Source organism: Pseudophryne corroboree, chromosome 2, assembly GCF_028390025.1.
Source record: "Pseudophryne corroboree isolate aPseCor3 chromosome 2, aPseCor3.hap2, whole genome shotgun sequence".
NCBI lineage: Eukaryota > Metazoa > Chordata > Amphibia > Anura > Myobatrachidae > Pseudophryne > Pseudophryne corroboree.
In genome coordinates, this window is record NC_086445.1 from 683,921,456 (window position 1) to 683,935,256 (window position 13,801).

General features: G+C 46.5%; 1 protein-coding gene across 4 annotated transcripts in view; it reads left to right on the top strand.

Annotated features, from left to right (window-relative positions):
• RASSF5 (Ras association domain family member 5) overlaps positions 1–13,801 on the top strand; it is a 301,503-nt gene that overhangs the window by 242,226 nt on the left and 45,476 nt on the right. For all 4 annotated transcript variants that reach the window (XM_063955167.1, XM_063955166.1, XM_063955169.1 and 1 more), the window contains one exon: positions 3,970–4,264. In XM_063955167.1, the coding sequence (XP_063811237.1) occupies positions 3,970–4,264 (295 nt within the window). The remainder of the gene's footprint in view (positions 1–3,969; positions 4,265–13,801) is intronic.

A 13,801-nucleotide genomic window follows, 5' to 3' on the forward strand; every position in this document is an offset into this window, starting at 1 on the left:
CCTTACGGAGTTCCCAGCATCCACTACGGACTACGAGAAATAGATTTACCGGTGAGTAAAATCTTATTTTGAAAAGGTTCAAATTCAAGATGGAATCATTGAAGGCGGCGATTTCCAGATTGGAAGAAAAAGAATTTCTGGTGTCAGTGGACATCAAGGATGCTTACTTGCATGTCCCCATTTACCCTCCACGTCAAGCATACCTGAGGATTGCGGTTCAGGATTGCCACTACCAATTCCAGACATTACCGTTCAGGCTCTACACGGCTCTGAGAATATTCACCAAGGTGATGGTGGAGATGATGGTTCTCCTTCGCAAACAAGGAGTCAACATAATTACATACTTGGACGATCTCCTCATAAAAGCGAGATCCAGGGACAAGCTTCTCCAGAACATAGCATTATCCCTGAAGGTGCTTCAACAGCACGGTTGGATCATCAACTTTCCAAAATCTCAGTTGGAACCGACAATGAGATTATCATTTTTGGGAATGAAACTGGAGACCGAGGTACAGAGAGTATATTTACCAGTGGAAAAGGCTCAGGAGATCCAGAGCATGGTCAAACAACTTTTGAGACCAAGAACAGTATCAATTCATCAGTGCATTCGCCTGTTGGGAAAAATGGTAGCAGCTTACGAGGCGCTACAATATGGCCGATTCCATTTCAGGGTGTTCCAATGGGACCTACTGGACAAGTGGTCCTGGTCGCATCTCCACATGCATCAAAGGATAATCGTATCAGCGAAAGCCAGAATTTCGCTCCTGTGGGGGTTACAAATTTCTCACCTCCTGGAGGGACGCAGGTTCGGGATTCAGGCCTGGATCCTGGTGACCACGGATGCAAGTCTCCGAGGATGGGGAGCAGTCACGCAAGGCAAAAGCTTCCAAGTAAGATGGTCAAGTCAAGAAACTCGCCTTCACATAAACATTCTGGAATTGAGAGCTGTGTGCAACAGCCTCCATCAAGCGGCACACCTTCTTCAAGGTCGTCCCACACAGATCCAGTCAGACAATGTAACGGCAATAGCTTACATAAACCGCCAGGGTGGAACAAAAAGCAGGGCGGCAATGGCAGAGGTGACAAAGATACTCCTCTGGGCAGAAAGACATGCAAAAGCTCTGTCTGCAATTTTCATACCGGGAGTGGACAACTGGGAAGCAGACTTCCTCAGCAGACACGATCTCCATCCAGGAGAATGGGGTCTCCACCCAGAAGTCTTTGCGGAGGTAACAATTCGTTGGGGTGTTCCTCAAGTGGACATGATGGCATCACGCCTCAACAAGAAGAGTCAGAAATATTGTTCCATGTCGAGAGACCCACAAGCAATAGCAGTGGATACACTGGTGACCCAGTGGGTGTTTCAGTCGGTGTATCTGTTCCCTCCACTTCCACTTAATCCAAAGGTTCTCAAGATCATCAGAGGAACAAGAGTTCAAGCAATCCTCATTGCTCCAGACTGGCCAAGGAGGACCTGGTATCCAGATCTCCAAGAGTTATTACTGGAAGATCCTCGGCCTCTTCCTCTTCGCGAGGACCTGCTTCAGCAGGGACCGTTAGTTTATCAGGATTTACCGCGGCTGCGTTTGAGGGCATGGCTGTTGAGCGCCAGATCCTAGTCCGTAAGGGTATTCCCAATGAAGTCATTTCCACACTTATTCTGGCCAGGAAAGGGGTAACATCCAAACATTACCATCGTATTTGTAGCAAATATGTATCTTGGTGTGAATCCAAGAAGTCTCCTGCGGTGGAGTTTCAATTAGGACGACTTCTCCTATTTCTACAGGCAGGTGTGGTTGCTGGATTGAGATTAGGATCTATCAAGGTTCAGATTTCGGCCTTGTCAGTTTTCTTTCAGAAACAGTTGGCTTCTCTTCCTGAGGTCCAGACGTTCATTATTTATTTATTAACAGTTTCTTATATAGCGCAGCAAATTCTGTTACGCTTTACAATTTCAAATAACAATAACAAACTGGGTGATAAACAGTCAGAGGTAGGAAGGCCCTGCTCGCAAGCTTACAATCTATAGGGAAATAGGCATGTGTACACAAGGAAAGGTGCTATCTATTGCATAGTTGTTCGCCAGATTGCAAAGGTTCTTGGAGGGCTGTATGATTTGGTCATACAGCAATGATGAACCGGGTTTGAGAGGATGGGAAAGTGAAGAATGAGAAGACATGTGAGGATATGTGTGGACTGTACAGAGTGGATGCAATTTGATAAGAAGGTTTATGAAAGTTATGTGGGCGGTTCTGGAATTTGATATGCTTGCCTAAAGAGGTGAGTTTTCAGGGAACGCTTGAAGGTTTGGAGACTAGAGGAGCGTCTTATTGTGTGTGGTAGGGAATTCCACAGAGTGGGTGCAGCCCGATGAAAGTCCTGCAATCGTGACTGGGAGCGAGTAATGAGTGTGGATGAGAGACGCAGGTCTTGTGAAGAGCGATGAGGTCGGGTTGGGAGATATTTTGAGATAAGCGAAGTGAGGTACGTTGGTGTAGTTTGGTTCATGGCCTTGTGTGTGAGTAAAAGTATTTTATATTGAATGCGGTAGAGTATAGGTAACCAATGGAGGGACTGAGAGTGGATCTGCAGACGATGAACGTCTAGCGAGGAAGATAAGCCTCGCCGCTGCATTCAGAATGGATTGTAGTGGTGAGAGTCTCGTTTTGGGAAGACCAGTTAGGGGGTTCTGCGCATCCAACCTCCCTTTGTGCTTCCTGCGGCGCCATGGGATCTTTATGTGGTGTTGCAGTTCCTTAAAATTGGACTGGTTTGAGGTGGAGTTAAAGTTTCTCACTTGGAAAGTGGTCATGCTGTTGACCTTGGCCTCAGGCAGATGAGTGTCTGAGTTGGGAGCTCTGTCACACAAGAGTCCTTATTTAATATTTCATGAAGATAGGGCTGAACTGAGAACACGTCAGCACTTTCTTCCGAAGGTTGTGTCTTCTTTCCATATCAACCAATCAGTGGTGGAGCCAGTGGCTTCTGACACCTCAGCCGTTTCAAAGTCCTTAGATGTCGTCAGCGCGTTGAGGACTTATGTTGCAAGAACGGCTCGGATAAGGAAAACAGAATCTTTGTTTGTCCTCTATGACCCCAACAAGATTCGGGGTCCTGCTTCTAAGCAGACTATTGCGCGCTGGATCAGGGGTACCATTCAGCACGCTCATTCCACGGTAGGATTACCGTTACCGACTTCGGTAAAAGCCCACTCTACAAGGAAAGTGGGTTCTTCCTGGGCGGCTGACCTGGGTGTCTCGGCTTTGCAAAACTGCCGAGCTGCTACTTGGTCAGGTGCAAACACGTTTGCTAAGTTTTATAAGTTTGACACCTTGGCTGCTGACGACCTAAAATTTGGTCAGTCAGTTCTGCAGGAACATTAGCACTTTTCCGCCCGTACTGGGAGCTTTGGTACATCCCCATGGTACTAAAATGGACCTCAGTATCCTCTAGGACGTAAGAGAAAATAGGATTTTAATTACCTGCCGGTAAATCCTTTTCTCGTAGTCCGTAGAGGATGCTGGGCGCCCGCCCAGTGTTCATTTTTCCTGATGATTACATTTATCTTTTTGCACACATGTGTTCAGATCTTGACAGCTGTTGCGTTTTACATGCTGGTTGGCATGACTTATGTTAAAGGCCATGTTAGCCGACATGTTGTTTATGGATGGTGTGAGCTGGTGTGAATCTCGCCACAAGTTAATAGTAATTCCTCTCTCGAAAATGTCCGTCTCCTCGGGCACAGTTCCTATACTGAGGTCTGGAGGAGGGGCATAGAGGGAGGAGCCAGTTCACACTGTTAAAAAGTCTTAAAGTGCCAAAGGCTCCTGCGGAACCATCTATACCCCATGGTACTAAAACGGACCCCAGCATCCTCTACGGACTACGAGAAAAGGATTTACCGGCATGTAATTAAAATCCTATTTAAACTGTTACAATTTATCTTGTGTTTTTTCTTGCAATGGCCAGGCAGATGATGGCACCTTTACCGGATTCATTAAGGTTCACCTGAAGCTTCAACGTCCAGTCACGGTAACAGACACTTCTCAGACACTATCCATTTACACCATAGAGCAGGCGTCACCTAATAAGCCAGCAGAGAAGCAGACCTCCTTCTACCTGCCGCTAGATGCTGTGCAACAGCTGCACATAAGCAGTGTGACAACTGCCAGTGAGGTCATCAGGGGCCTTCTGCAGAAGTTCCAGGTGGTGGATGAGCCCCTGAAATTTGCACTGTTCAAGCAAACGCAGAGGGATGAACAAGGTGAGTCCAATAAGAGCGTGCATTACACCACAGCACTAATGAGGATGTATTAATAAGGATTGCTTTTCTTTTTATTGCTCAATGAAAATAAATCACAATGTTACATATGAATGTAAACATGAACCACTAAAGATTACAAATTAAAATAAAACAAACAAACAGACTACAAGAGAATGTGAGAATGCCCTGTAGGTAGGAATACAGTGTGTGGGGATAGGAGGATAGGGCATGAAAATAAAGGATGAGATCAAGCACAGATGGTGTAATGGTCAGCATTGCTGTCTCACAGTACTGAGGTCTTGGGTGCAAGGGCGTAGCTACCGTAGGTGCAGGGAGTACAGCTGCTATGGGGCCCAGAGCGGAGAGGGGCCCACCATCTCTGTCACAGTTACATATGGTATATAAATGTTTCACCATTGGCAGATACATAGAGGACCTAACAAACTTTTGCCTTGGGGCCTACAATGTATCTAGTTATGCCCCGAACATTCTCATTTAAATGTGGTATAAAATGAACTGGAGGAAATTTTAATGTTATAAAATATGAAGAGGTGTCTCTCTAGAATCACTAGGACAGTGGCTCCTTCAAAATGTTGCTATAAGCCACATAAAGTACTGTCTACATCCCTGCTTGGGTGTGATTCCCACCATGGCCCTTGTAATCTAGGTACACACTATACAATTATCTGGCAGACAATCTGCCACATCTGGCTGGTTGTAATGAAAATCTGGTAATGCATGAGAGCAAATGACAATCTACCATTTGCTCCCAAACACTGGAAAACTAACAAAACCTGTCGTTCATACAAATTGGTTAAACACAAATTTAACCAACTTGGATAAACAACTGTTTTTGTCCATTTTGCAGTTTTCGGAGAGCAAATGATCGATTGCCATTTGCTCTCATCCTTTACCAAATTTTCATTCCAACCAGCCAGATCTGGCAGATTATTTGCCAGATAATTGTATAGTGTGTACCTAGGCTAACTATGGGGGTAATTCAGACCTGATCGCTGCTGTGCGTTTTCGTACAATGGGCGATCAGGTCCAAACTGCGCATGCGTATACACCGCAATGCGCAGGCGTGTCGCACAAGTACAAAGCGGATTGCTGCTCAGCGAAGGGTTTGTGCGACGGATCCGTTTGCACGAGCGATCGCAAGGAGATTGACAGGAACAAGGCGTTTGTGGGTGTCAACTGACTGTTTTCAGGGAGTGTCTGGAAAAACGCAGGTGTGTCCAAGTGTTTGCAGGGAGGGTTCCTGACATCAATTCCAGTCCCAGACATGCTGATGTGATTGCAGCGGCTCAGTAAGTCCTGGGCTGCGCGGAGACTGCACAAAATCAGTTTGTACAGCTCTGCTACACATGCATTCGCACACTTACACAGCTAAAATACACTCCCCCTCTAGGCGGCGACTATATGATCGCAGCAGTACAAAACTCGCTGCTAGCGATCAGGTCTGAATTAGGCCCTATGTGAAGTTTATCAATTCTCCCGTTAATTGCGCGAGTTTCCTCCAGGTACTGGTTTCCTGCCACACTACAAAATGCTGTTAGGTTAATTGGCTCCCAACAAAAAAGCATTAACCCTAGTGTTTATGTGTGTGCATCTGCTAGAGAACATACTGTTGACTGTAAGCGCCACTGGGGCAAGGATTGATGTGAATGGCTACATATTCTCTGTAAAGTACTGCAGAATATGTGTGTGCTATATAAATAACTGGTAATACACAAGTAAGTACAGAATGAGCATTGGCGTGCACATTTTATTAGGGTGTACACTGCTAGAGGGGTGTGTCTAGCACTATTTTACAGTTAGTGCAAGTGGGAGAGCATAAGAATGTGAAAAGAGGGGAGACCGCTGCATGGGATGGGTACGTGGGATCAACTCTGACTATGTCAATGCCATAACCCAGGCGTTGGCATGTGAGCAAGCTTAACGTCACTTAGAGCATTTTAAATGGATCTGCATTACAACTGTAAACATGCTCGGTAGGCAGGATGTTTCAAGTTGTGCTCTTGAGCTGGCTAACATGCTGTAAGTAGCATGTTGTCATGATGCCGGCAGCTACATTCTGGGATCGACATATTCACTGTCCATCCTGTAACTACTTCCTGCACTGGTGTGTGTGAGAGAGAGAGAGAGAGAGAGAGAGAGAGAGAGAGAGAGAGAGAGAGAGATGCAATGGAAAAGGTTCTATAAAAAAAAAACAACACTTTAATATTCTCAATTATGTAATTATGAGCCTAATTCAGACCTGAACGTAGATGTGCGAAAAAGCGCACATCTCCGATCAAAATCTCTGACATGCGGTGGGACGCCCAGCACAGGGCTAGTCCACCCCGCATCCCGGGTCCTGCCCCCTCCCCCTCGCAGACGTGCGAAAGCAACGCACAGCAGTGATGCTTTCGCTCCTGCCGAGTAGCTCCCTGCCTACGCAGCCTAGCCATGTGTTTGGCGCAGAGGCTGCGTGTGACATCACGCAGCCGCCACGGCCTGCCCTGCAAATGGTCCGGACACGCCTGCGCCGCAAAAATGCCGCCGACACCCCGCGATCACCTCTGTCTGTCAATCAGGCAGAGGCGATCATACAAGTGCGGCTGCTGCATGTGCGCACACCTCACCGGGCTTCAGCATGCGACCACTGTTGTCGCAGGTCTGAATTAGGCCTTATATTGGTACAATGTTATCAGAGTTTAAAGCAGCAAACTGTAGGATATAGGGTTTGTTATTTTAAACTGTAAGGAATAACAAGCTACCAATATAATTATATAATTGAGAATATTGAAGTGTTTTGTTTTTTTATAGAACCTATTTATTAATAGAAACTTTTTATCAAAACACTTAGCCGCTGTTACTGTCTACCTCCCCAGTTCTCATAGCTGTGGCGTCCTTCTCCTCAGTCCTGGACGGTGCTGCTGCTGCTCCACTCTCTATGCCTGGCCCCAACGCGTCGTCATGATGTCAGGTCACGGCTTACACTGCTCTTGCTGAGGGGCTAACCTGCTCGGCAGTGCTATGAAGTGGATTCATAAGCTACTGCTGCCTTTCTATGAACAGCGGCACAGATAGTGCTGACCACGCATGTAAGGGTTGCCCAACTGTCAGGGCCCATGCTGTCTACCAAGAACAGTGCCAGTGTAGGTGCGTAGGCCAGGGCTAGCATTCAGCCTATGAACAGCTGCAGCTGCAGGAGCAGCTGCAGATCTTGGCCAGTTTTAGACCTTGTGGAGCGCAAGGCGAAAGTTTCCATAAGTGCCCCCCCCCCCCCCCCAAAAAAAAAAAACAGAGGGCATTCTTCTGTGATTTTATGACATGCATGCCCAACAGATAGTCACTGATGCTTAGGGTGAATAATACCAAGGATGTCACTTTCTGCAGCAGAACAATGAATAATGCATAGCTGACACCCTTAGTATTATTCACCTTGAGTCTTATTCTGGGTATACACTAGACCAGGGGTTCTCAAACTCGGTCCTCAGGACCCCACACAGTGCATGTTTTGCAGGTAACCCAGCAGGTGCACAGGTGTATTAATTACTCACTGACATTTTTTAAAAGGTCCATATGTGGAGCTAATTATTTCACTTGTGATTTTGTGAGGAGACCTGCAAAACATGCACCGTGTGGGGTCCTGAGGACCGAGTTTGAGAACCTGTGCACTAGACCATGGGTCTTCAACCTGTGGCCCTACAGCTGTTGTGGAACTACACATCCCAGCATGTCCTGCTCAGTTTTAGCATCCCTTAATAGCAAAACTGTGGCAGCACATGCTGGGATGTGTAGTTTCACAGCAGCTGGAGGGCCACAGGTTGAAGACCCATTTATAGACTGTTCTTTTTCATCTATTTTGTCTAAACTGTAGGTTGTAGTAGGTCAGTACCGGTATGGGAATCTTGTTATGGGTACACATATATCTATCTCTCTCTCTCTCTCTCTCTCTCTCTCTCTCTCTCTCTCTCTCTCTCTCGTCAGTATGCGGACCGGCACTCCTCCTAGTGAGCTCAGGCGCTCTGGTGCCTCCAGAAAACATGTAATGTAAAACGAGCACAAAGGACTGCGGCACTCAGAGGCTTAATGCAAAATTCTTAGTGTATTAAAAATAACACCTGATATCCAACGTTTCGGGGTTGGCACACCCCTTTGTCAAGGAGAAACAGCAATGAAGTGCAAGAGAAGAAACTTGCCTAAATACCCAGGAGAAGCCCGCCGTGTGAGAAGCGCCGCCCAGGGCTCCGTCCTCGGAGCCCAGGTCCGGCGCGCACCATGCGCGTCATTGATGACAGGAGGCCGGGTTGTCAAGGTAACCTAGACGCCCGGCGTTCCTGTCAGCTGCCGCTGAGAAAACAAAACAGAGTGATGACAGAACCACCCGTGCTGGGAGACCCGGAAAACAAAAGGAGGAGATCATGCAGGGGAAACAAGCAATGAGATATCCTGCACGTCAGTCATAGATCTGGTGGCACTTTATATTGAAAGCCGCAGCGTGTGACCAAGGGAAATGTGTTGGGGCCGTATCTCCATATAATGGACCCCTGGGTTAAACGTAGGTGCTGTTGAAAGGATGAATGTGATCCTACAGTGATGGTGTGTGCTAAACTCGAGTCGCAGGCATGTCTCCCGTGTCAAAAATGGCACACGGTAGATATAAATGTCGGCGATGAATGACTGGTGTGTGTTAATAAAAATGGTGACGACAATAAAAAATTTGTTTTAACTAAGGATCCACAGCATTGATTAAATGCCAGGAAACTGGGGTGAAAAAAGCGTCCACATGAAAAGTAATGTAAACATAAACTAGGAAATTGTATGGTACGACATATGGTTTATGCTGAGAGCTGGTTACAAATGCTGGTGCTACACTGCTCTGACGGCAGGAGATCTCATTGCAAGAGGTGTCAAATGGATGACTAATGCACAGTAAGAGGAATACAATAGTGGTAAACTATAAATATAAGAAAATGCAACACATCCCATTTGGGGAAAGTCAATGAACGCCATCATGGTGAAGGAGCAGCTGGTCCTAAGCAGGAGCACCCTCAAAGGAAAACATTCCACGGCATAATTTCGTTGAGACCGTGGGGGTTAATGGTGTTCAACCGGTAAATCCATCTAGCTTCTAGCTTCAACAGGAGTCCGTCCCTGTCTCCCCCTCTGCGGTTTTTGGGGATGTGGTCAATCACCATCTGTCGTAGATCGTTCAACGAGTGTCCTTTTTCCAAAAAGTGCTTTGCCACTGGTTGGTCGGAGCCCTTGCCACTAGTCGCCTGCTTGATGGCCGACCGATGGAGGGCCATCCTTTCTCTTAGTGACCTAATCGATTTGCCCACATAAAGCAAATTGCAGGGGCAACTGATTATGTACACTATGTGTGTCGATGTGCACGTCAGCACGTGGTTGATCTTATACGTGCGGTCTAAGTGAGGGTGTTTGAAAGACGTGCCGGTGATCATATATGAGCACGTGGGGCACTTGTAGCAACCCGGTAGCCGTTTGAGGAAGCTCATGGATTCTTTGGTCTCTGGGTGGAAGTCCGTGATGTCGGCATGGACCACTTGCTCTTGCCCCGTGTGAAACACATGAGAGGGCGTTTGTGGGCTAGACCCTGGAGGCTCTCGTCGGTAGAAACCACCGGCCATAGGGCTCTCACTGCCCTGGGCAAGACCGTACTGACTGTATTGTGTCGGCTCACAAACGGGATTAATGCCTCCTTTGTTCTAGTGCGGCTCGACAATAAATCCCTCCTTGGCATCAACAAGACCTCTTTCTTCTGTTGTACTAACTGGTCCAAGTTGTATCCTCTCGCGACAAATTTCTGGATCATGTCATCCAGTGTTGCTTCTACAGTTGATCGGTCGCTGATGATTCTGCTGGCTCTGATCATCTGGGTCCTTAGTAGCCCTCTCTTGAGGGATTTAGGATGATGGCTGTTGGACCTCAGGAACGTGTTTTTGTCGATTGGTTTGGTGAATAATCCCGTGATGATACCATTGTCCTTTAAAGTGACTCTGACGTCCAGATAATTGACCGAGCTGTCGCTGGATTGAAATGTATATTTGATGGGTGAGTCTCTGGAGTTGATGGCATTCATGGTATCCTGGAATTCACGTTCCGTTCCTGTACAGATCAAGAAGAGGTCGTCTATGAACCTGGTGTACATGAGAATATTGGCAGCGGTTTCTGGGACAATGAAAAAAATCTCTTCTTCTTCTTGGAACATGAAAATGTTCGCTACCGACGGGGAGACGTTGCTCCCCATGGCGCACCCGGTTTTTTGGCGATAAAACTGTCCATTAAACAAAAAGTAATTCCTAAGAAGGGTCAGTTCCAGTAATCGCATAAACAGATCTAAATCGATGGTCTCCATTCTCTCTTTAATTAGAAACCCTTTTATCGCCTGTAATCCCTCCCTGTGCGGGATGCTCGTGTATAAACTACACACGTCCACCACACAGAGAAGGGATCCTGCCGGGATGTGCCCTACCGACTCCAGCCTGTTGAGAAAGCTGGTGGTATCTTTGATGTATCTATGATGTTTGGATACCAGCGGTTGAAGTATGGCATCTAAGAACACCGAGATGGGCTGAAATATAGAGATAGGTCGACCTGGGGGAAGCTCCTGGTTTTTATGAACTTTGGGGACCGTGAAGAACACCGGGACTACCGGGTGGCTTTGTTTTAACGCCATGCATAATTTTGGAGAGATCGTGCTCGTAGCTTGGGCCTCGTTCAAAAGCTCGTCTACCTCTCTCTTATACACAGAGGTGGGATCCGACGGTAATATCTCATATGTCGCTTCATCCGACAATTGTTTGTAGATGTCTTGCTTGTAGTATGACAGGTCTAGGACCACAACCCCGCCCCCCTTGTCGGCGGGGTGGATGACAACGTCCTCATATCGGCTGAGATTTTTCAGAGCTGCCTTCTCCGATCTGGATAAGTTATGGTTGGGGTCATGAAATTCCATCACGCGGATTCGCATACCTGTTGAAGCTAGAAGCTAGATGGATTTACCGGTTGAACACCATTAACCCCCACGGTCTCAACGAAATTATGCCGTGGAATGTTTTCCTTTGAGGGTGCTCCTGCTTAGGACCAGCTGCTCCTTCGCCATGATGGCGTTCATTGACTTTCCCCAAATGGGATGTGTTGCATTTTCTTATATTTATAGTTTACCACTATTGTATTCCTCTTACTGTGCATTAGTCATTAATTTGACACCTCTTGCAATGAGATCTCCTGCCGTCAGAGCAGTGTAGCACCAGCATTTGTAACCAGCTCTCAGCATGGACCATATGTCGTACCATTCAATTTCCTAGTTTATGTTTACATCACTTTTCATGTGGACGCTTTTTTCACCCCAGTTTCCTGGCATTTAATCAATGCTGTGGATCCTTAGTTAAAAAAAAATTTTTATTGTCGTCACCATTTTTATTAACACACACCAGTCATTCATCGCCGACATTTATATCTACCGTGTGCCATTTTTGACACGGGAGACATGCCTGCGACTCGACTTTAGCACACACCATCACTGTAGGATCACATTCATCCTTTCAACAGCACCTACGTTTAACCCAGGGGTCCATTATTTGGAGATATGGCCCCAACACATTTCCCTTGGTCACACGCTGCGGCTTTCATTATAAAGTGCCACCAGATCTATGACTGACGTGCAGGATATCTCATTGCTTGTTTCTCCTGCATGATCTCCTCCTTTTGTTTTCCGGGTCTCCCAGCACGGGTGGTTCTGTCATCACTCTGTTTTGTTTTCTCAGCGGCAGCTGACAGGAACGCCGGGCGTCTAGGTTACCTTGACAACCCGGCCTCCTGTCATCAATGACGCGCATGGTGCGCGCCGGACCTGGGCTCCGAGGACGGAGCCCTGGGCGGCGCTTCTCACACGGCGGGCTTCTCCTGGGTATTTAGGTAAGTTTCTTCTCTTGCACTTCATTGCTGTTTCTCCTTGACAAAGGGGTGTGCCAACCCCGAAACGTTGGATATCAGGTGTTATTTTTAATACACTAAGAATTTTGCATTAAGCCTCTGAGTGCCGCAGTCCTTTGTGCTCGTTTTATATATATATATATATATATATATATATATATTGATAAAGCCTAATATTTATCCTATATAACACACTATAAAGAGGTTAAGAGACACAGTATGCAATTGGCGCACGAGGTACCGTAAGGGTACGCCCTTAGCGTAGCGGACGCTGTATCGGGAGCGAGCCGCTCGAGCGTCACAAACGCTCGCGAGAATACGCTGTTGGTATCGGGCACACTATAGGTGAGCGACTACCGTAATGCTACGCTATCAGCGTAGCGGACGCTCGAGACCACGAGGAGATCACGAGCGGCGCAGACGCTCACAAGATAACAATCAGTAGACCTTGAATGTAACACACAGAAAGAATATTCTTATACTGTAGACTTTGTACTGAAACACTGTAGCGATATAACGCTGCTTAACCTTGTTTACACTAAGGCTGTTTGAGCGATAGAGACGCTCCTATTACCCTCTGCAATATAATGAACACACAATACCGTGCTAAGGATCCGACACCTTTACTAACAAGCTTTAAGTTATATCGAAAAGGGGAAAAACCGTTTACAAGTCATACACTACAAACTAACATATAATTCTAACAGAATAACTAGACAGAAGTATACACAATTGAGAATAATCGCAATTACAAATACATAGACTAAGTGTGAATGGCTAACATTATACGGGTAACAAAGTGGCAACAGAGAAACATACCATACGGGGAACACTCGCAGGCGCAACCGGAATCCAGTCCTCCAATTATCAGCGATAACTGTTGAAGAGAGAGAGTACTGGCCGGTCTGGGGACGGTGACCCTTATATACACTGCACACAATACAGTACAATGGTCTCTATATTCTTATTGTTCATTGGACACAGGAATTCGTCTTCGCATTATAACAAAAGGTCATAGGTTGGTTCATACAGGTGGGCTGTGACTATTTCAAACTGCTCAGGTGGGTGGGAAACTGGGTTTCCCGCCGCATGGGTAATAAAGTGCAAATACAGTAAATGTTCATAAACTTCTTATGTCCATAACTATTCGCACGAGCGATTAATCCGCATCAAACCAACACCGGAATATTGCTAATTAAGTACTCTTCCGATGGATACTAAACACCACTGTATAACCCCTGTCTGACCCTTCGTATCAAACAAAGAGGGATCTCTTTGTCTATGAACATGCTATATTAACTAAACTTTCAGATTCTATCAAAGGGACCATAATCTACAAAATACATTATATGGTTAAAATATGTTACGATTGAGTCGCACGCTAGACGCATACAAACTCTACCGTAAATGCGCATACCGTGCGCTCGCGGGTGCACGCAACAGCGAGTATGCGCACGCACGGGAGAGCTCATGCACGCGCAGCGGGGACACGCATGAGGTGCAGATATGGCAATGTGTAGCGTGATATTTTTCTGACTTTGACAGTCCACCCTTTGGCAGTCACCAATAACTGCCACTTCCTAAAAC